At 38.8% G+C, this 24155-nt stretch overlaps 1 protein-coding gene across 8 annotated transcripts in view; it reads right to left on the bottom strand.

The window, feature by feature from the left end:
- PTPN4 (protein tyrosine phosphatase non-receptor type 4) overlaps positions 1 to 24155 on the bottom strand; it is a 217005-nt gene that overhangs the window by 20025 nt on the left and 172825 nt on the right. For all 8 annotated transcript variants that reach the window (XM_049616206.1, XM_049616209.1, XM_049616205.1 and 5 more), the window contains 4 exons: positions 18576 to 18735; positions 14645 to 14728; positions 14495 to 14551; positions 8449 to 8605 (listed from right to left, as the gene is read on the bottom strand). In XM_049616206.1, the coding sequence (XP_049472163.1) occupies positions 8449 to 8605; positions 14495 to 14551; positions 14645 to 14728; positions 18576 to 18735 (458 nt within the window). The remainder of the gene's footprint in view (positions 1 to 8448; positions 8606 to 14494; positions 14552 to 14644; positions 14729 to 18575; positions 18736 to 24155) is intronic.

Here is a 24155-nt window from a genome sequence, read left to right as displayed (position 1 = left end):
TTATTCTGCATTAAATTTATTCTGCATAGCACAAAGGGACAGAATTAGGAACAAAGAGACTGAAAGAAGACAGATTTTTAGTTCAATTAATAGTTCAAGCTACCCAAAGGGAAAATTAACTGCTTCAGGAGCCACTGAATGCCACACACTGGCAGGATGATTTTGAGGCTATCGTAGAGGAAACTCAAACCATCAGCAAAGGAGCTAGAGAGTATGGTATTAAGGTTTCTCTAAACCTGGAACTGTGGTTATGAATTAACAAGCCAGCTGTCCAGACAAGGAGATGACATGATTAGGCTACTGGCATTGTCCGCCACAAACACAGACAGGATTTTTCAAAATGCTCTAACTGTAGCTTGTTACAGAGTTTTCTAAAAGTGGTTCAAAACGGCTCTTGAGTTAAGATGGCAGAGTAGTATGGGGACCCTGAGCTTGTCTCATCCCTGAAATGCAGGTGGATCAGTATCAAGCCATTTTGAACACCTAGGAAATTGATCTGCAGACGAACGCAACAATCTGCATAATATGAGCCGTAGAACTTGGCAGGTATATGGTGTGGAGAGGTGAACTGGGGGAGAGAAAAGCTGCAGAGCCACTGTGGGTAGAAAGCGATCTTTGTGGACAGAAGACAGAGAGAGAAAGGGGGAGAATACAGTGCTTAGGGATTGCACAAGCAAAGTACTGTTCCTGACAGTAGCTGGAAAGAAAAAGAGAGAGTGAAAACACTCGCAGGGGACTGGACAAAAAAAAAAAAAAAAAAAAAATCTGTTCCCCAAAACCACTGATGGGGAGAAAGGAGAGGATTTTAATACCACCACTGTTCTATAAACAGTGGAGTGCAGAGTCTGATGGTCTGAAGCTCAGGGCCTGGCGGTGCTCTGGTGAGGAAGCAGGGTGAATCTTCAGGAGCAGGCAGCACAGTCTGAGGGGTCCATGTGCCACACAGGGAGAAGCGGTTCACCCGATTGAAGTGCATTTGGTAGAGGCCATACAACCTTCCCTTGGGCCAACCAGGTTTACTGATATTGGAACAAAGACGCCAGAGGTCACCAAAACCTGGCGTCGGCTGTGTGTTGTGATTTACCATAAACCCTGAGACTCTGCTGCTGTGCAAATGTTTTCTGGGATGAGCTGGTACCTGGCCATTGCTCGGTGAGACCCTCCCCCAGAGAGTCTAAGCAGATCCAAGCTGCTGGGGGTCTCCAAAGTGTGGGATTTTGAAACACAGCACCATCTGAGATAAAACCCTGGAGGGAGGTTACCACCTGGCAGGCAAACAGCTTAGACATGGTCAACGTAGAGGAAGGGAGCAGACAGAAGCCTGAGACAAAGAAGGGGTGCTGGTGTGCAGGTTGGTGACGGCACAAAGTTTCTGTGCTAGAGACTAAGGAGTTGGGTTAGGCCATTTGCAATTTTTGTTCGTGCACTTCCATGGATCGACCCCACTAAGCTGAGCAGCGCCACCAAGTGGAGAATGGAGCCGTTACACCAAGCACCAACCACCTGTGCCATCCAGGCATATCCCCCAGAAGACCAGCACACATCCTTTCCACCTGCTTATTAGTCTACGGACTATAGTGTGCTGTAAAGTTTCAGATCTACAGGAAAATGAATGTAATATCATTTGGGTCTTGTTCTGTTGGCTGGTTCATTTATTTGTTTTCATTGTTTCTGCTTTTCCTTATGTTGTTTTGTTTTTTTCTCTCTTTTCTTTCTTTCTTGGATACAGAAAGAACAAATTCTTCCTTATTTTTTTAAAATTTTTATTCTATTTTATTATTTAAAAAAATTAAAAATTTTTCCCTTTCTCTTTATTACCTATTCTATCAAGCTTCTCTCAAGAAACAGACCGAAACACACGTAAGATCTAAATTTTGATTTTTTTGGTTTCATTTTAAATCTTTACTTTATTAATATTTTCTTCCTCCAAAATGACAAGATGGAGGAATTCACCCCAGAAGAAAGAACACGAAGACATGATTACCAGAGATTTAATCAACGCAGATGTAAGTAAGATGTCTGAATAGAATTTAAAACCACAATTTTATTACTAGCTGGGGTTGAAAAATGCATAGAAGACACAAGAGAATTCCTTTCTGCAGAGATTAAAGAACTAAAATCTATTCAGGCAAAAATTAAAAATGCTATAAACTGAGATGTAATCTTGAATGGATGCCGTCATGGCAAGGATGGATAAAGCAGAGCAGCAAAACAGCGTTACAGAAAATAAAATTATAGAAAATAATGAAGTAAAAAAAAAAGAGGGAAACAAAGGCAAAAAGATTGCAATACGAGACTTAGAGAACTCAGTGACTTATTAAAAAGTAACAACATTGGAATCATAGGAGTCCCAAAAGATGAAGAGAGAGAAAAGGGGGCAGAAAGTATTATGTGAGCAAATTATAGTGGAAAACTTTTCCTAATCTGAGAAAGGACACAGACATCAAAATCTGAGAAGCACAGAGGACTCTGATTAGATTGAACAAAAATCAACCATCACCAAGGCATATCATAGTTAAATTCACAAAATACACAGACAAGAAAAGAATTATGAAACAAACAAGGGAAAAAAGTCCTTAACTACAAGAGAAGATAGATCAGGTTTGCAGCAGATATGTCCACAGAAACTTGGCAGGCCAGAAAGGAGTGGCAGGATGGATTCAACGTGCTTCATCAGAAAAATATGCAGCCAAGAACTCTTTATCCAGCAAGGCTGTGATTCAAAATAGAAGGAAAGATAAAGAGTTTCCCAGACAAACAAAAACTAAAGGAGTTCATGACCACCAAACCAGCCCTGCAGGAAATTTTAAGGGGACTCTTTGAGTGAAGGAAAAACAAGACCAGAAGCAACAAAGACTAGAAAGGACCAGAGAACATCACCAGAAACACCAACTCTACATGCAACACAATGGCACTAAATTCATATATTTCAATAATCACTCTAAATGTAAATGGACTAAATGCTTCAATCAAAAGACACAGGTTATCAGAATGGATAATAAAACAAGACCACCTACATGCTGCCTTCAAGAGACTGATTTTAGACCTAAAGACACCTGCAGAATGAAATTAAGGGGATGGAGAAACATCTATCGTGCTAATGGATGTCAAAACAAAGACTGTAACAAGAAATGAAAAAGGGCATTATATCATAATTAAGGTGTCTATCAACATCGCACTTACAGCAATGGACAAATCACTGAAGCAGAAAATCAACAAGGAAACAATGGCTTTGAATGACACACTGGACCGGATGGACTTAACAGATAATATTCAGAATATTTCATCCTGAAGCAGCAGAATACCCATTCTTTTCGAGTGCACATGGAACATTCTCCAGAACAGATTACATACTGGGTCACAAATAAGCCTTCAACAAGTACAAAATGATCAATATCATACCATGCGTATTTTGGGATGACAACACTATGAAACCTGAAACAACCACAAGAAAAAAATTTGGAAAGACCATGAATACTGGGAGATTAAAGAACATTGTACTAAAGAATGAATGGGAGAGAGGGGGAGCCTGGGTGACTCAGTTGATTAAGCATCCAACTTCAGCTCACGTCATGATCTCGTGAGTTGTTGAGTTTGGCCCCACTTTGGGCTCTGTGCTGACAGCTCAGAGCCAGGAGCCTGCTTCAGATTCTGTGTCTCCCTCTCTGCCCCTCTTCCACTCAGGCTCTATCTCTCTCCTTCTCAAAAATAAATAAATATTAAAATTTAAAAAAGGGGGGCACCTGGTGGCTCAGTCGGTTGGGCATCTGATTTCAGCTCAGGTCATGATCTCACAGTCCGTGGGTTCAAGCCCCGCATTGGCTCTGTGCTGTCAGGTCAGAGCCTGGAGCTTGCTTTGGATTCTGTGTCTCCCTCTCTCTCTCTGCCCCTCCCCCCATTCATACTTTGTCTCTATCAAAAAATGAATAAACGTTAAAAATTTTTTTTAATTAAAAAAAGAAAGGAACAAATGGGTTAACAAAGAAATTAAAGAAGAAATTAAGAAGTACATAGAAGCCAATGAAAATGAGAACAAAAGTGTCCAAAACCTCTGTGAGACAGCAAAGGCAATCTTAAGAGGGAAGTACGTAGCAATCCAAGCCTTCCTAAAGAAGGGGGAATGTCTCAAATACACAGCCTAATCATACACCTCTAAAGGAGCTGGAAAACAAATAGCAAATAAAGCCTAAAACCCAAAGAAGGGAAATGATAAAGAGCAGAAACCAAGGATATCGAAATAAAAACAAAAAACAGTACAATAGATTAATGAAAGCAGGAGCTGGCTCTTTGAAAGAATTAACAAAATTGATAAATCCCTAGCCAGATTTATCAAAAAGAGGGAAAGGACCCAAATAAAATCATGAACAAAAGAGGACAGATCACAAATGACACCACAGAAATACAAATAATAAGAGAATATTATGAGCAATTATATGCCAACAAATTGGGCAATCTGGAAAAAATGGACAAATTGCTAGAAACATATAAAGTAGAAACAGGAAAAGATAAAATTTTAACAGACCCATAACCATAAGGAAATTCAATCAGTCATCAAAAATCTCCCAAAAAACAAGAGTCCAGGGCCAGATGGCTTTCCAGGGGAATTCTACCAAACATTTAAAGAAGAGTTAATACCAATCTTTTGAAGGTGTTCGAAAGAAAAGAAAGAAAAGAAAGAAAAGAAAGAAAGAAAGAAAGAAATGGAAAGAAAACTTCCAAACTCATTCTATGAGGCCAGCATTACCTTAATTCCAAAACCAAAGACCCCACTAAAAAGGAGAACTACAAACCAAACCAATTTCCCTGATGAATACGGATGCGAAAATTCTCAACAAGTTACTAGCAAACTGAATGCAACAATACATTAAAAGAATTACTCAAGTGGGATTTATTCCTGGGCTATAGGCCTGGTCCAAAATACACAAATCAATCAACATGATACATCACATTAATAAAAGAAAGGATAAGAACCACATGATCCTCTCAATAGGTGCAGAAAAAGTATTTGACAAAATACAGCATCCTTTCTTTTTAAAAGTCCTCAAGAAAGTAGGGATAGAAGGAACATACCTGAAGATCATAAAGGCCATGTACGAAAGACCCACAGCTAATATCATACTTGATCAAGAAAAACTGAGAGCTTTCCCCTTAAGGTCAGGAACACGACAGGGATGTCCACTCTCACTACTATTATTCAACATAGAATTGGAAGTCCTAGCCTCAGGAATCAGACAAAAAGAAATAAAAGGCATCCAAATTGGCAGGAAGTCAAACTTTTCACTCTTGGTAGACGACATGACACTCTACATGGAAAAACCTGAAAGACTCCACCAAAAAACTACTAGAACTGATATGTGAATTCAGCAAAGGTGTAGAATATAAAGTCAATATATAGAAATTGGTTGTATTTCTATACACCAATAATGAAGCAACAGAAAGAGAAATCAAGGAATCAATCACATTTACAATGACACTGAAAATAATAAAATACCTAGGTATAAACGTAACCAAAGAGGTGAAAGATCTGTATGCTGAAAACTATAGAAACCTTATGAAAGAAACTGAAGAAGACACAAAGAAATGGAAAAACATTTCATGCTCGTGGATTGGAAGACCAAGTATTATTAAAATGTTGATGACACCCAAAGCAATCTACATTCAACGCAATCCTTACCAAAAACTAGCATTCTTCACAAAGCTACAATAAACAATTCTAAATTTGTATGGAACCAGAAGACTCCAAATAGCAAAGTAACATTGAAAAAGAAAAACAAAACTGGAGGCATCACAATTCCAGACTTCAAGCTGTATTACAAAGCTGTGATTGGGGCGCCTGGGTGGCGCAGTCGGTTAAGTGTCCGACTTCAGCCAGGTCACGATCTCGCGGTCCGTGAGTTCGAGCCCCGCGTCAGGCTCTGGGCTGATGGCTCGGAGCCTGGAGCCTGTTTCCGATTCTGTGTCTCCCTCTCTCTCTGCCCCTCCCCCGTTCATGCTCTGTCTCTCTCTGTCCCAAAAATAAATAAAAAACGTTGAAAAAAAAAAAATTAAAAAAAAAAAAAAAAACAAAAAAAAACAAAAAAAAAACAAAGCTGTGATCATCAAGACAGTATGGTATCAGCACAAAAATAGATCAATGGAAAAGAAGGGAGAACCCAGAAATGGACACACTAATGATTGGGCAACTAATCTTTGACAAAGCAGGAAAGAATATCTAATGAAAAAAACACAGTGTCTTCACCAAATGGTGTTGGGAAAACTTGACAGCGACATGGCAAAACACCTGGACCATTTCTTACACCATATACAAAAATAAACTCAAAAGAGATGAAAGACCTAAGTGTGAGACAGGAAACCGTCAAAATTCTAGAGGACAAACAGGCAGCAACTTCTTCGTAGATGTCTCCAGAGGCAAGGAAAATGAAAACAAAAATGAACTACTGGGACCTCATCAAGATAAAAAAGCTTCTGCACAGTGAAGGAAACAATCAACAAAACTAAAAGACAAGCAACCAAATGGGAGAAGATATTTGCAAATGACATATTGGATAAAGGGTTAGTATCCAAACTCTATAAAGAACTTATCAAATTCAACTTGCTGCCGCCCCAGAATAATCCAGTTAAGAAATGGACAGAAGACATGAATAGACACTTTTCCAAAGAAGACATCCAGATGGCTAACAGACACACGAAAAGATGTTCAACATCACTCATCACCAGGGAAATACATATCTAAACCACAATGAGATACCACCTCACACTGGTCAGAATGGCTAAAATTAACAACTCAGGAAACAACAGATGTTGGCAAGGATGTGGAGAAAGGGGAACCCTTTTGCACTATTGCTGGGAATGCAAACTGGTGCAGCCACTATGAAAAGTAGTATGGAGGGTCCTCAAAAAATTAAAACTAGAACTACCCCAAGACCCAGTAATTGCACTAGTAGGTATGTACCCAAAGGATACAAAAACGCTGATTTGAAGGGGCACATTCACCCCAATGTTTATAGCAACACAATCAACAATAGCCAAATTATGGAAAGAGCCCAAACGTCCATCGACTGACGAATGGATAAAGAACATGTGGTGTGTACGTGTCTGGGTGTGTATAATGGAATATTAGTGATCAAAAAGAATTAAATCTTGCCATTTGCAACAACGTGGAGGGAACTAGAATGTATTATGCTAAGCGAAATAAGTCATTCAGAGAAATAAATATATGATTTCACTCATATGTAGAATTTAAGAAACAAAACAGATGAACACAGGAGAAGGGAAGGAAAAATAAGATAAAAACAGAGAGGGAGACAAACCAGAAGAGACTCTTAAATAGAAAGAACAAATTGAGGGTTGCTGGGAGGGTGTGGGGTGCGAGGATGGGCTAAATGGGTGATGGGCATTAAGGAGGGCACTTGTTGGGATGAGCAATGGGTGTTACATTTAAGTGATGAATCACTAAATTCTACTTGTGAAACCATTACTACACTGTATGTTAACTAACTTGGATTTAAAAACTAACTTGGATTTACTTTTAAAAAAAGTAAATAAAAGTGGTTCAAAATATACTCATTTATTTAACAAGTATTTACTGTGTACCGACCACTACTAGGGCAACTGAGGGAAGAGGGAGGCCTTTTTAGCTATGGTAGTCAGAAGAGAAGGATTTTCTGGGGAAGACATCTGAGCAGAGACCTGAATGAAGATATAAATCATAGAAAAATCAAGAAGAGCATCTTAGGCAGAAGGAATTTTTATTTATTTATTTTTTTCAACATATGAAATTTATTGTCAAATTGGTTTCCATACAACACCCAGTGCTCATCCCAAAAGGTGCCCTCCTCAATACCCATCACCCACCCTCCTCTCCCTCCCACCCCCCCATCAACCCTCAGTTCGTTCTCAGTTTTTACGAGTCTCTTATGCTTTGGCTCTCTTCCTCTCTAACCTCTTTTTTTTCTTTCCTTCCCCTCCCCCATAGACTTCTGTTAAGTTTCTCAAGATCCACCTAAGAGTGAAACCATATGGTATCTGTCTTTCTCTGTATGACTTATTTCCCTTAGCATAACACTCTCCAGTTCCATCCACGTTGCTACAAAGGGCCATATTTCATTCTTTCTCATTGCCACGTAGTACTCCATTGTGTATATAAACCACAATTTCTTTATCCATTCATCAGTTGATGGACATTTAAGCTCTTTCCATAATTTGGCTATTGTTGAGAGTGGGCAGAAGGAATTTTTAAAAAGCCAGCACAGAACAGAGGAGAGTGAGCAAGGCTGTGTGGTAGACAAGGGGCCAAGAACTGAATCCTACCACAAGTGTGAATGCAAGCCACTTTGAGCAGTAAACTGTCATGGCATGATTTGTTTTTTAAAAGCCCGCTCTGGTTGCTGCATCTAGTAACAAAAGTAAGAAACAATAAAAATATCCAGTGCTACATAGAGTACTCACCATTAGGTCGAACCAGAAGTACGAGTTCCCCAGAATGTCTCTCGCAGCTAGCTTTAATAAATAGGACAACTTGATCATGGGTATGTTCTGCAATGTCCCGACCGTTGATCAGTACAACTTGGTCCCCTTCATTCAATCGAGGGACACAGAGGTCAGCCTGTAATGTAACATAAATAAAGTTTCAGGTGTGTACATGGCTTTCTGAAAGTAAAGCACAGGAATTTATTTTTATAGACACTACAGCAGGAGAACAAAAACTATATGTAGACCGGCATCCATCCATTTACTCATCTGTTTGCAAGAAGTAGAAATCTGGCTTTCCCATGAAGCTACTACCTTTTTTTCTTTTTCTTTTCAACAACTTCTTCCTTGATGTCCTATTATACGCCTAGATACACAGATAAGACTATGCCTCAAGGTGCATAGATACAGGCAGCCCTCACTTTGCATGGTCCAGATACGTACAAATTTGTCACCACAGTACAGTTAGATAACACCCGTCTCCCAAAAAGGTTCAGATTGCAGTTGCCACGATGCATTAATTGAATAATTGCATAACGTACGAACTTGGCTACTAGCTTGTGAGTCCACAAATCACGACATAAGTAACAGACACACATCACAATCAGTGACCTATCACACATCGCTTCTTTCAAAGTCTGTTGGTGATGTGCATCTGTTATTCGGTTCACGCAGGGACAGCAAAGCAGGTACTTGTGTCACCTCCATGTCTCCCAGTGATAAACCCACGTAAATATAAAGCAGGAACTAGCCAGAAAAGTTAAAAATGCAACAAAGAAACAAAAGAGTGATAGTGCTGGAAGCAAAATGCAAATCGAATATCAACCGCTGACAGTGGAAATGCTGCTGCTGCGGCTACTGTTAGCCTCTAGGCATGCAGTGAAAGGAATTCAGTGAAGGCAGACTTATCAACATAAATGACGAAAGTGGCTGTGATGAGAAAGATGAAAATGTCCTAGAGGAAGTGAGGCTGGCAAAAAAGTTCTCACTAAAGGTATATTTCATAACACTGAAAATGCACAGGATGAATGCTAGAAGTGAATACAAATTTAGAAAGGATTAGGACAATTTGCCAAAGAAAGAAAAATGCTCACTCTTGTACTTTAAGTTACACGACAATAAGGGAAACAAGTTTCAACATAGTTGTGGTAAGTTTCCATCAGAAAATAGAATGCTTTCTTTATATTTCTCAGTGTTTCTGATAGTTTGAATTAGAGGATAATAAAGCACTATTAGTTTTATTATTTTTTCATCTCCCTATATATTTATAAGAGAAACTAAGAAAATTTCAATTATTTGATAAAAAATTTAAAGGTCCTAGAAATCACCATAACTTTTCCCACTGATTATCAAGATCGCTTTACACAGTGTCAGCTTGCATGGTCGTTTTTATGGTTCTGCACTACAGTGCGAAGTGACAGCGGCCTGCATTTTACTGAGAAAACAAAGAGGTAATTAGGCAAAAAGAGGCAAGCACAAGTATGGACAGCATGCTCCAGGAACACAGCAATGCGAACAGATGGGCGTCAAGTCTGAAGGATGATAGGTCAGACAGAGAAGGAAATGACACGGTCGGATCTCACAAAAAAGGGACTGAAGAAATGAAAGCACTACTAGTCAAATTCATAATAATAAAAAAGTCAATAAAATCCAACAAGGTACTGTCACTAGTGGCAAGAGCAAAAGTTCTTCCTTTGCTGCTTACAAAGTGTGTGATTTTAAACACATGAAACTCTGGAAATGGAGCAGGTATCTGCTCTAATTATTTCACAGATTTGTAAAGACAGAAATGTGATGACTCAATGCAGAGCATTACAATCTAGAAAATGCAAGTTCAGAAGTAATGACCATTCTCTCTAGTCGCTCCTTTCTCTACTTCTCACAGTGGAGATGACATTCATATACTCCCTCTGTGCACTAGCACTGTGATCCTTTTGTGTGCCAATATGGTCCCTAGTTTTTGTAAATGCCTCTGCGGTACCCGAAGAGTGGTGAACTGCTCCATATCAATGGTACTGGGAGAAATGTAATGGGCTAGAGGAAAGGGTTACCCTCTTACCTTATTTGTGGACAGTACAGCTGGCAGGAAAGAGGCGGCAGTCCATGTGGTAGGAAGAGAATAGCTATGCATTTCTCTTACTGTACCTTGAATACATCCACTGATATTTCCAGTTCAGAGACTGAGGCTAATGGGGTAGTTAATCAATATGCTAGAACATGCAGAGATTAATTTTTTTGAACCCATTATCACTGACAGAAACTCTCTCATACTTAACCTGCCTTTCGTCGGGTTTATTTATAAATTTCTATTTTCATTCTTTTTTTTTTTTTTTTTTTGTGGAAGCTGAAGCTGCATTTTATTTATCTATTTGCATTCTGATCTGGAAAGTCTAGATAAACTACATACTTATTTATTCATTTTTAAATGTTTATTTGTTTTGAGTCAGGGGCAGGGCAGGGAGGAGCAGAGAGAGAGGGAGAGAGAATCCCAAGCAGGCCCCACACTGTCAGTGCAGAGCCTGATGCAGGGCTTGATCTCACAAACTGTGAGATCATGACCTAAGCCACAATCAAGAGTCAGGATGCTTAACCGACTGAGACACTCAGGCACCCCAATAAACTACATATTTAAACGAATTTTGTTGGAGCATCAATTGCTGGCTCAAAGATAATCAGACAGAAAGAAAAACATGGTTTTAATTGGGAATTATTTTAACCATTTCAGAAGGTGTCCAATATAAAAAATAACATTAAAATATTTGAAGTCCTGTTCTTTTCCCCCAATCACCTAAAATGATGTTTCCAACTGGAACACTGTGATGGTCTCTAAGAAGATAATATAAAAATGATAAGTTTCTATTGTCCTAACTTCAGCCAATATATTTTTTAAGGCTTCCTTCTGGAAACCTCTTTCTTCCTCCCTTAACTGTTATTATGCTTCGCTGGTTTTGTTTTTTCCATCCACCTTTCTTGTCTCTCATTCTCTGCCTTTGGGGAACTTTTGTGTCTTCTCTTATCTTTTAAATGTGGTGTTTTCTAACTGCGACTTTTTTTAAATTTTAAAGGTAGGCTCTCCACGAGATGTGGGGCTTGAACTCATGAACTGAGATCAAGAGTCTACATGCCCTACTGACTGAGCTAGTGAGGTGTCCTTCAGCCAATATTTATGGGACATAGCTCTACACGGCAGATAGGGAAAATTATCAATAATTTGTATAGCCTAAAAAGAAAATTTAGAGTCACAGAATTTTGTTCAGAAATAAACCTGTCTATATGATGTTCCCTGAACACCTCTGACTTAATTGAAAATGATCCACAGTCACTGCTCAGGAAAATTAGTATTTCTTTTATGTCATTCAGTTACTATTACAACTGGTGGATAAATAAAAAAAGATGTATTATCTTTTCTAATTACAAGAGCAACACATTCTCATTATCATGATTCAGACAACTAAAGAGAAGAATACAAAACAAAGTGATAAATACCAATAACTCCACTACCCAGATGAAAAGCTATTAGCATTTTGAGTACGTTTCCAAACTTTTTAAATTTTTAAAAAATGTTTATTTATTTTTGAGAGACAGAGAGACCGAGTGTGGGCAGGGGAGGGGCAGAAAGAGAGGGAGACACAGAATCCGAAGCAGGCTCCAGCCTCCAAGCTGTCAGCACAGAGCCTGACATGGGGCTCGAACCCATGAACCACTAGATCATGACCTGAGCTGAGTCAGACACTCAACCAACTAAGCCACCCAGGCACCCCTATTTCCCAAAATTTTAAAGCACTAACTCACATTTAAAAAAACTGGATCAAACATACATGGGGAGCAATAATACACATTTTCTATGACACCATTTTATGAACCTATTTCCATACTTATATAGAACTACATCATCTATCATTTCAACAGCTGTAAAGCAGCACGTAATTTATTTCACCAACTTCAATGATGTACGTTTTACCACCACCCCAATCTTTATTATAAACAATATTACAATGAACTTCCTTGCATATCCTTTGTTCCCTAGTCCAACTGCTTCATTACCGGCAACTGCTAGAAGTGGAATCATCACGTCAAAAGATATGTATTTGACTTAAAAAAATTTTAGTTAAAATTTTTGTTTTTAGTAAAGTTCACATCACACAGCTTGAAGAAATGACTAAGTCTACGAGATTACTAAGGCAAGCAACCATTTCTTGTGTTCCTCTGTACATCCTGCTCCCCCACCCCAGGCAACTTCTTTCAACACTTTAGCTACATCTTTTGTATCCATTTCAGTATCTCCAAATAACATCCTGATTTTGTTTTTCTTTAGTTTTCTATTTTAGATGTTACCTACAGATGAGAATTTAACAATCTTTCATCTCTGCATCTGCAGTCTGTCCTAAACATACATATTTCCCATTATATATATATATATATTTATATATATATATATATATATATATATATATATATATATATACACACACACACACACACACTAATAAATAATTTTGGACTATTTCCCCCATCTTTGTCCCCGGCCTTCACATGAATAGGTTCAAGAGGCATTTTATATATCATATCCCTGGCCTGTCCCCACTGACCCCAAGTGATGTGTTGAAAAGAGGACATCTGATACAAGCTGGATCTATAAAGGACTTACTTCCCAGAAGTCTGTAAACTGGACTGAGAGGTTTAATCACTCTGGGTTACTAAACTGGTAATATATAAACCTACAAGTTACCAGTAGCCCACCACATAAACTAAGAATGGTGGTAGCTATACAGTTTCTCTTTCGTACAGAGTCAGGGTCATAATCATATTTGAAAGTAGAGTATGTGGTGGGAATGTTACAGGACTAACTTGAAGCTGCTACTAAGTACACGGTCTTTATTCAGCCTGTATTTTATTTAGAGGAACTAGACAGATGAGGCTGATTCCCTACACAAACTGGTTTGCAGTGGGAGAGAAGAATGGAGCATAAAAAGAAACAGAGGTGAAAAATAGAGTCCTGATGTTTATTTTAAAGTTTTGGTTTTTTTCCCCTCCAGGTCTGACCGCATTCCTATCTTTGGGTTTTGTGAGGTACTACTATAGCTACAGGACACATTTTGTATTTATGCATAAGCCAGTGGTATTCCAGAGTATCCTGTTATTTGCAACCAACAAAGTCCTTAACAACCAGAACCAAAGGTATGCATTGTGATATCCCTGATCAATCTTGACTGTGACCATCAAATCAATTATAAGGTTGCTGTGCAAAACCAAAAAAAAAGCCTAACTGGACTCTTTCAGGCTGCTGGTTTATATCCTGTCTGTGGACAGAGACAGGTAAATGATAAAAGATGCTGATGGAAAACTCCTTGAAGACCATTTAGGTCAAGTAGGCAACAACAGAAATGGGAAATTGAGGGCAATATTTGCTACATAAAAGAGCAATAAAGAGAACACACCCACAACTCATTAAGAATTGTCCTTGTGATGAGCAGAAAGTTCATGAATCCTGAAGGTGAATTAAGGGAACAGGAGGGTTCATCATAATGGGTACATACAGTGTTTTCTCAACTTCTGTTTACAATGTTTATAATACAAAGTTTAAAAACTGTCCCTATAGGGAAAAAAATCACTACTTATCATATCTATTTAAAGTCAATTTTTAAAACACAAAGTAGGCAAACAGATTATAGGTAAACAATTCTATATGAAAATACCAAACAAAAAAGCAAAACAAATACTATACCTCTGTCTCCATTTTTCTGTTTAAAGCGGTTATTTTGATAGAATCTATTAGCACTTTAGAAACTGTAGTTTCTATAACTGAAAGTTATAAACAGCTTCTTTCCAAAAACATGGATTTAAAAAAACTCTTATACACAGGAAGTTAGAAAACTTCCCAACAACTTAAGAGATTTAGCTAACATTTGATACTTGACAAATTTTCAGAAAAGATTAATTTTTTCCCACTTATTTAAACTAATAAAAATAAAATGAGTACATGTTCTTGAAAATAGGATTTACTTGCAAGATATAGATAACTCACAGGTGTTCCTGGTGCTACTCGGGACACGATCACAGGCATCTTCTGATCATACCCTCCCTTAACAACAGAGCAAATCAGATATCAGTCAAATATTACCAAAATAGACACATCTTAATTTAAAAACTGAGTACAATGTAAATTCTAGATTACCTTCACATTGAATCCAAACCTTCCATTTTCATCAGGTTTCATTCTGATTAGAACAAGATTATCTTGTGGGATACCACCATTAGGCTTAAAGAAAAATAAATAACTTGTAATCTTCCTCACTTATAATCTCTCCTTGAAATGTATACATGAAGTATGCTTTTTGTACATTAATATTATCTACAACATACAAAAAGTCATAACTTAAATTCAAACTTTTAATTCAGGAAACTACATTGTTTTTAAAATTTTTTAAAATATTTATTTTTGAGAGAGAGAGACAAAGAGACAGAATACGAGCAGGGGAGGGGCAGAGAGAGAAAGAGACACAAAATCCAAAGCAGGCTCCAGGTTCTGAGCTGTCAGCACAGAGCCCGATGCGGGGCTCTAACTCATGAACCGTGAGTTCATGACCTGACCTGAAGTTGGACACTTAACCGACTGAGCCACCCAGGAGCCCCAGGAAAGTAAATCCTGATTACTAACTTGCAGTTACACAACTAGATACAGCCTCCTTGTGACTGCATGCTAGACTAAGTGCAAGGAGGAACAGGGGCATTATGATTTAAGTTATTAATTGCAATACCCCTAGAACCTGGCTCAAAGCTCTTCACACAACAAGTGTTCGTAAGTGTTACAGGAACTCACATTCCTCCCTCTGCTTTTTAAAAACACCTTTATTGGGATACAACTCACACATTATATACACTTCATGCAAAGTGTTTAATTCAATCATTTTTACTATAGCCACAGTGTTGTAGAAACACCACTACCATTTAATTTTAAAATATTTTCAGCCCTGTCACAAAGAGATCCTGTACCTATTAGCGGTCAGTCATTTCCCATCCCTTCACCCCCCCATTCCTTAAGTCCTATTCAACCATTAATCTATTTTCTGTCTCTTTACATTTGACTATTCTGGACATTTCGTGTACATGGTCATTTGAAACTGGTTACTTTCACTGAATATGTTTTATGCGTGCTTTCAGGGTAAGTATCTGGCTAATTCTTGCTTATCCTTCAAGACACGGGTCAGAGATGCTCACTTTGGGAAGTCTTCCCTTAACCCTACAGCTGCATTAGTTATTTGTATCTCCTTCCTTATAATCACTTCTAATTATATTACCTTCAAACTGATTTCCCACTTGCTCTAGACCCAGGTCCTATTCCATACTCAAGGATACTGCTATAGCAATTAATTCTCTACTCTCCTACATTATCCATTTTCCCCACCCTTCCAAGAAATACTTTTATGTGTCCCCTTAAAAAAAATGAACTTTCTCTGGACTCCACTTCCCCATCTAGTTACGCCCCATTTGTCTCCTTCCTCTTGCTCTTAAACGTCTTTAAAGAGTTGGCCACATTTGCTGTCTCTATTCCCTCTGATCTCATCCTCTCAGAGTCATGATTTTATCTCCAATGCTCCATCAAAACTGTTCTAATTAAGTCACCAAAGAGTTTCACATTGCTAAATCCAGTGTTCAACTGTCAATCCTTGTCTTGACTTACCAGTAACATCTGACAAAGTTGGCTATTCTCTCTGTGACTTTCTTGCCATTAGTCAGTTAGCCGGTGGACTAGTTTTCTTCCTACCTTGCTGTCTGAATCTTCTCAGTGTCCTTTGCTGGTCTTCATCTCCCTAAGGCTTACATTTTGGAGACCCAAAGACCTCCTAGAACCTCCTATTTAGTTATCGGCACACACTACACTTCCTTGGTGTTTTTTTTTCCTCTCTCGTGATTTTACATACTGTCTACATGCCATCAACCCTCAGTGTTATTATAACCCTAGCTTGGACCTTTCTCTTCAACTCCAGAATCGTATCTGTAAATGGACTTCTAGTAGCCATCTCACACTTATGTCCCAAACTGTACCCCTAATATATCACCCATACCTGCTCTACCTGCAGCCTTTTACTTCTCAGTAAACAGAAACTTCGTAAAACCTTGGTGTTCAGGCCCAAACCTTGCTGTTATCTTGGATTCCTCTTTCTCCAGCACTCCACATCCAATCCCTCAGCATACTACGTTAGCTCTGTTCTAAAACTATCCAGAATACAGCCATGTCTTCCTCCTTCCACTGCTACCATATGGATCCAAATCACCACCGCTTGCCTGGAATACTGCATGACCTCACAACCAGTATCTCTGCTTCTACCCTTTGTCTATTTTCAATACAACAGTCAGACTGACACTGTTTACAACTTAAGTGACATCATGCTGCTCTTCTCCTCACATATGACCTGTCCCTTTTGCTTCGTATCTCACTCAGGGTTAAAAAACACAATCTTTAAAGACTTTGGCTTTCTCCTGTACCTATCTCCTCTTCATTAGCTCATTTTGCTCGAGCCACACTGATTCCCTTGGTGTTCCTTGACCGTATCAGTCATACTCCTGGCTTTGTACCTTCTATTCCCTTAGCTCCCCTGATCTTCCACTAGCTATCTATCTGACTCATCACTGAGTTCATCCCTGGCTTACAGCATTTAAAACTGTGGTCCTCTAATCCTGAAATTCTCTAGCCCCTTCCTTCTTTACTATTATCCCCAGAATGTATACTATCTAACATGCTATATATTTAGATTATTTACCTTGTTTACTGTTTGTCTCGCCCTTATCCCCAGAATGTAAGTTCCTTGAAGGTAGAATTTTTGTTTTTTTTTTCCCTATTTTATTCCAATATATCCCCAAAGCCTGTAACAATGCACAATTCTTAATAATTAATATTTGCATAAATGATTAAATAAATTAGGTTGTAGATTATTTAATAGCAGGGACCATGTCTTATTTGTCTTTATATTCCCACTACCCACCAAAGTACCGAGCTCATAGAAAGACCTCAGTGACTATGAATCGATGAATGAATGTATGAGTGAGTGATACAGGAGAATCACCACACAGGTATCACCAAATGTGTCACTCATTTTTGGTAAGGATTCTGATTGTTTTTGGATGTGCCTGTGGTGGTGAAGCAGTAACTGTGGGAGAACAGAGTGGCTGCTTCGTGCTCTTCAAACTTTAGACATAAGAGGGCTACCACAGAGGCGGCGACCAGGAACTTCTGGCCCTACCAATACCTGCTGCGGGTCCTCCTCTCCCTGTATCTTATTTTATTTCCTGATGTCTCCTCAAGTTTCCTGAAATATACCCATATTTGTCTGTCTTAAAACTTCTTCATGAACACAGTGTATCCCTAAAATTTACTGACAATCTCACTTTTGGTTTATTTACATCTCCTTGAGAAAGCAATGAAAATTCATAAATCAGGAGATTTGAAAAATTTACCATTTTGTTGTGGTAAAAGCATGCCCTCTAAAGGAAAAGCACCAAATGATCCATAAATACATTTTATAGAGCAGAGAGTGATCATAAAATCCAGGGACCTGCACTCAATTTCAAAAGGTTAATGAAAATGATAAAGTCCGTGCACCTGGTGAATGATATAATAAAGTTAGTGATACTTAATGGATTATTAGCATTTCTTCCAAAAGCGAGTGTTTTGCAAGACTGAAATCAACATAAATTTGTCAGGAATTAACTTCTAGAGCAATGAACATTTTAAAAATGAAGATAAGTTGAAATTCCACAATTGGGTCAATCATGGCAAAATTCATGACCAACATATGATGAAAAAAAGAAAGTACAGTAATTTAATTTACAGATAAAACATACCACAGTCTAAAAGAAATTCCATTGCAGATTAAAAAGTTCAAAGGGAGGGTGCCTGGGTGGCTCAGTTGGTTGAGCATCCAACTCTTGATTTCAGCTTGTGTCATGACCCCAGGGTAGTGGGATCAAGCCCTGGGCTGGGCTCCCCACTGAGTGTGGAGTCTACTTAAGATTCTCTCTCTCTTCCTCTCTCCCATACTCTCTCTCTCTAAATTATAAAAGTAAAAATTCAAAGAGATGTGAGAATATCTGAAGTAGGTACTTACAGTAGATTTTTCAGGGGAAGATGGAACATCAAATGTTTCATTAATATGGTTTTCCAGATCTTGTTGAGAATGTGAATAATGAATTTGGTTCCAACTGTTTTTCTTTGACTGTTTGGGTGGTAAAGCTGGAGGCTGCCCATCTCCAGGGGTCTCCTGTGATCTAGATAGGAAAAAAAGAAAAACAAATGAGTATTTTGGAAGTTGTCTCCTAGAACAGTTATTTTAAGTTTATTTATTTATTTGGAGAGAGAGAATGTGCATGTGCAGGGGAGGGACAGGGAGAGAGGGAGAGAGAGAATCCCAATCAGTCTCAACGCTGTCAGTGCAGAGCCCGCCACGGGGTTCGATCCCACAAACTGGGATATCGTGATCTGAGCCAAAATCAAGTCAGATGCTTAACCAACTGAGCCACCCAGGCACCCTAGAATTGCTATTTTAAAAGCTAAGGTAAAAAATAACATAACGGTAACATAACATAACAACACAGCTAGAGTCAAGCAACTCAAATATTTACAACATCTAGTAGAAGATAAGCTTGAAATACTGTATTTATTGGGGCACTTGGGTGGCTCAGACAGTGCAGAGCCTGCCTGGGATTCTCTTTGTCTCTCTCTCTCTCTCTCTCAATCTGTTCTTCCCCTGCTTGTGCTCTTTCTCTCTTTTTCAAAATAAATAAACTTCAAAAAAAATTTATTTACAAGTGAAATCTTAACTTTGAAGTTTAAGTAGTACATTGAATTTCCTACTTTATCATTTACAATCTGTAAACAATTTACAAATCTGTAAACAATTCCACATAATAATCAAATACACTTTTTAAGTGTATCATGATAAAGATATTTACTAATCCACTGTAGCAATATATACAACTTCCAAAACACTTTTTTAAAATAAGGTTTTCAGTGGAGTCACAGGGGTAGTCAGGGAAAAGGGGAGGCAAAGAGAAATCAGAATTGAGAGTTGAGCCGTTCCACAGATAAAACACCCAATACAATCTAGAGAACTTGTGATTGGCCCAATTTATTTAGATTTTTTTTTTTAATACTTATTTTTGAGAGACAGAGTGTGAGCAGGGGAGGAACAGAAAGAGAGGGAGACACAGAATCCGAAGCAGACTCCAGGCTCTGTCAGCACAGAGCCTGACGCGGGGCTCGAACTCACAAAGTGCGAAATCATGACCTGAGCCAAAGTCAGATGCTTAACCGACTGAGCCACTCAGGCACCCCTGGCCCATTTCTTTAGAAATAAGACACAATTCATTAAAGTAATGAACTCAATACTACACCAAAGATTGGAATCTGAGTAAGAGTACGGAGCTCACTGAGGAGACAAAACTGGATAAAACATTGTTGGAATATACAATTTAAAAAAACAAAAATTCAATTAACATTAGGGAGCATAAGCTTCAATTTGTGGCAGCAAGAACCGATAAAAAGAGCTAGGAAGGATAGAAGACGCTTCAAGGTAAAAACGGTAGTTTTTAATGTTTATTTTTGGTGGCGGGGGGGAGGGGGGCGGTGTGTGCACGAGGGAGAGGCAGAGAGAAGGATACAGAGGATCTGAAGCCAGCTGTGCGCAGAGAGCCCAATGCGGAGCTCAAACTCACCAACCATGAGATCATGACTCAAACCAAAGTCGGACACTTAAATGACCAAGGCACCCAGGCACCCCTAAAAATGGGAGCTTTTATGAATGAGCATAGTATATGTAATAACATTACTTGTGAGTTTTCACAAAGGCCAGGAGGGGGAACCAGCGTTTCAACTTGCATCCTAGAAAGCATACATCATGGGAAGTTGTGGAAGCTAGAACAGGTAAGGGGAAATGGTTCTTTGTAAGAGCGGTGACCATTCCTGAGGTTATTGTTTATTTCTGCAATGCCAGGAGGTCTTTTGGAAAATAAAAAAATTACTGACTGTCCCATTGCCTAGGTCCAACGAGAGAGTTGATAGCTGCGATGTCAATGGCCGCTGTTGTGCAATTCAGGCACAGATTTCACCCACTTCCTGCTTTTTGTGTTGAGTGGCAACAGATGCCCAAGATACCAGCTGTAAGAACTTAAGGAAGTGGAACTGCATTAGACTGTATTACTGTTCAAAAGTTATTCTCCACCCCTCTCTGAGTGATATCAGGCTTGGCTATCTGACTTGCTTTGACCAATGAAACATGAGTAGAAGTGGTCACTTTGTAAGGAGACTTTAAAAACGGCTCATGGGGGCGCCTGTGTGGCTTAGTCAATTTGTCTCTGACTTTGGCTCAGGTCATGATCTCACAATTCATAGGTCTGAGCCCTTCGTCGGGCTCTATGCTGACGGCTCAGAGCCTGGAGCCTGCTTGGGATTCTGTGTCTCCCTCTCCCTCTGCCCCTCCCCTGCTCACATTCTGTTTCTCTCTCTCAAAAATAAATAAACATTAAAAGAACAAAAAACAAAAAAAACAGCTCATGATTCATTATGCTTACTAGCCATGCCCCAAACAGCAGTCTGGGTCCTGGAATGAACATGACATGGAGTAGAACCACATTGACCCATGATATACGTATGATATAAGAAAAAGAGAACCTTTGTTGTTGTCACTATAAATTGGGATAATTTGATACCCACATAATTTAGCCCAAGGTAACAGACACAGAGATTACTGTCAGAGTGGCTCTTTGACATATATGCCCTCCTTTGGTACAGAAGGTGTGAAGCTTATTTAGAGGCTCACTGCTAAATACCTGGTAGATACAGGTAACGAAGCTAAAAATCTGATTAGTACCAATGAAGTCAGCAATTATCAGGAATGAATGGTATAACTCTATGGTCCTCCAGGGAAGTTTCTCTAAAGAGAGAATATAGTCCTGGGGCGCCTAGGTGGCTCAGTCAGTTAAGCGCCCGACTTTAGCTCAGGTTGTGATCTCATAGTTTGTAGGTTTGAGCCCAGCATCAGGCTCTGTGCCGATAGCTCGGAGCCTGAAGCCTGCTTCAGATTCTGTGTCTCCCCCACTGGATTCTCTCTGCCCCTCCCTGGCTCGTGCTCTGTCTCCATCTCAAAAATAAATAAACATTAAAAAAAGTTTTAAAAAAGAGAGAATATAATCCTTCCAAATTTACATAAAGTAAAAGTTAATCACTAAATTAGTAGGTAAACCATAATGTCCACTCAGCCTAACTTTCTACACAGAAATCTTTAGGGAACAAAATACTCCAAATTCTAATAAATCTATAAGGACTGCATCAAAAAATATACCTCTCTTTTTCAGCAAAAACTTCTTTGAGGTCTACCTTGATGGTCAGGGATTATAGGTACCAAGCACACTCGTTTTTATTCTACTAGTTTTCTGCCAAGAACCCAAGCCTTTAAGATCTAATACATTCAACTGTTGCTAGTCTAGGAAATTGTTCCCACAGATTAGAATAGAGTCATGTACCTCAACTATGGCCTGCTGCAAGGGGTTAGGACACATAAAGATGGACATCCATGGCACAGCCTCCTCACATGTGATATTTCTAAAAGTCAGTTGACCAAAAGCTTTCAAGACTTTTCAAATACCAGAAGTCATTGGACTCCACATCTATCAATCAATCAATAGGTCTTATCCCTTACTTAGGGTTAAGTATAAGTAACTTAGGCAAGGTGAAGAGAAAGGTTTTTTTCCTAGTTTTGCATATAGTTGTCATACACGGGAAACAGCCTCAAAACCAAAGATCTATAGGGCAGAGTGTAAGGTTGAGATCAGCTGGGAATGGAGTCAGATCAGCTTTTCTTTATTCGTGGTCCAGCCAACAGCCTAATACATACCAATCCTAAAATATACAACTGAGACAAACTCACGTCTGATCTGTAGTGCAATATTTAAGTGAGCCAAATCTGGTAGGTATGGGCCTAACAATGACAATACTCAGTTCAAGAGAGGGACAGTATTGACATATGGGACATTCTGCTTAAACTGTTCAATTTACATTTCTGAGGTTAGAGATTAGGCATATATGGTCAAAAAAACTCCAGAAGTTATTTCTATTATGCATTTCTAATTAGAACCCTAAAACAGTGGCTACAAATTCATGGCTTATGGGCCAATTTTGGCCAACATACATTTGGCCCATTAATTTTTCTTTATAAAATATGAGTTAATTGACTCATTTTAAAAATTACACATGTATCCAGATTTCCAGAATGGAATACCTAGAAACTCTGGAAAGAATGGATCTGCATTACCACTGGTCAAAGCCAAGAACTAGCTGCTGCCTTTTGATGGGCCATGGGCATCCCAGTCCACATAAATTCCTCCCACAGTTACCTGCCAGATTCCAGCAGGTATACGAGTATAATCTCTCCTTTAAGCAAAGTCCAGGGCAAGCCACAGATAGGAAGGGGGCCTAAGCATACAGGCTTGGATTCGATTTAAGCTAAGTTCTAAAGAAGAGGAGGAGAATGCAGCACACATGGAGAGGCTTACTCAAGATATAACACAAGAAAAAACACTAATTTTGGATTTCAGGAAAAGGACTACCTACCTTCTCTCACTGTTTTATGTAACTTTCTTGCTAAAATAACTTCTCAAATAGTGATGGCCAGGCTCTCCAGATGCTTGATTGTTGAAGACACACAGGTTGGTCTGGGAGCTTTTACAGACTAATTATGTATTCTCCTAGGACAATCCCGGTAACTGTTTGCCCTTTCTAGGTTCAAGAACCAAACTTCATCTATATCTATTTGTGTCTCTACTAATACAGTCTATCAAAGTAATCAAGGATGTCAACACAGACTCCTGAAATTCTTATTTTGGACAAAGGTTCTCAGTTACATTTTAAGACTTATTCTGGGGCGCCTAAGTGGCTCAGTTAAGCATCCAACTTCAGCTCAGGTCATGATCTCATGGTTTGTGAGTTGGAGCCCTGCATTGGGATCCATGCTGACAGCATGGAGCCTGTCTCCTTTTCTCTCTATCCCCCCCACCTTAGACATAAACATTAAAAAAAAAAAAAAAAAAAAAAAAAAAAAAGACCTATTCCAAATGTATTTAGCTCAATTTTGTTAGAACAAATGATAACTTCCTCCTTCATATCTAATGTAGAGATCATGAGTGCAGTCAATTTATTACTTATTCAATTATCTAGGAAAACGATTTTCATAGGTAAACCATGCTTTATAATTAGAAGTTGTAACACCTTTAAAATAATGTCATTAAATATGCCAGTTCTAAGAAAAGATAACTTTTCTAGGCAAAACTAAACAAACAAAAAACCTACAATTGCTAATTATAACAAAATGAAGAGACATAATATGCTTTGGAAGAACAACCAGACAGCATAATGGAACACAGCCCCATTAGAAATAATTTCCCTGAGGGGCACCTGGGTGGCTCAGTCAGTTAAGCATCCAATTCTGATTTTAGCTCAGGTCATGATATCATGGTTAGTAGGTTCGGGCCCGCATTGGTCTCTACACTGACAGTGCGGAGCCTGCTTTGGAATTCTCTCTCTCCCTCTCTCTCTCTCTGCCCCTACCCTGCTCACATTCTCTCTCAAAATAAATAAACATTTAAAGGAGAGAAGAGAAGAGAAGAGAAGAGAAGAGAAGAGAAGAGAAGAGAAG

Source organism: Panthera uncia (assembly GCF_023721935.1).
Source record: "Panthera uncia isolate 11264 chromosome C1 unlocalized genomic scaffold, Puncia_PCG_1.0 HiC_scaffold_3, whole genome shotgun sequence".
Classification (NCBI taxonomy): Eukaryota; Metazoa; Chordata; class Mammalia; order Carnivora; family Felidae; genus Panthera; species Panthera uncia.
The sequence above is the reverse complement of the archived record's forward strand: the minus strand, read 5'-3'. Positions and strand labels throughout refer to the sequence as shown.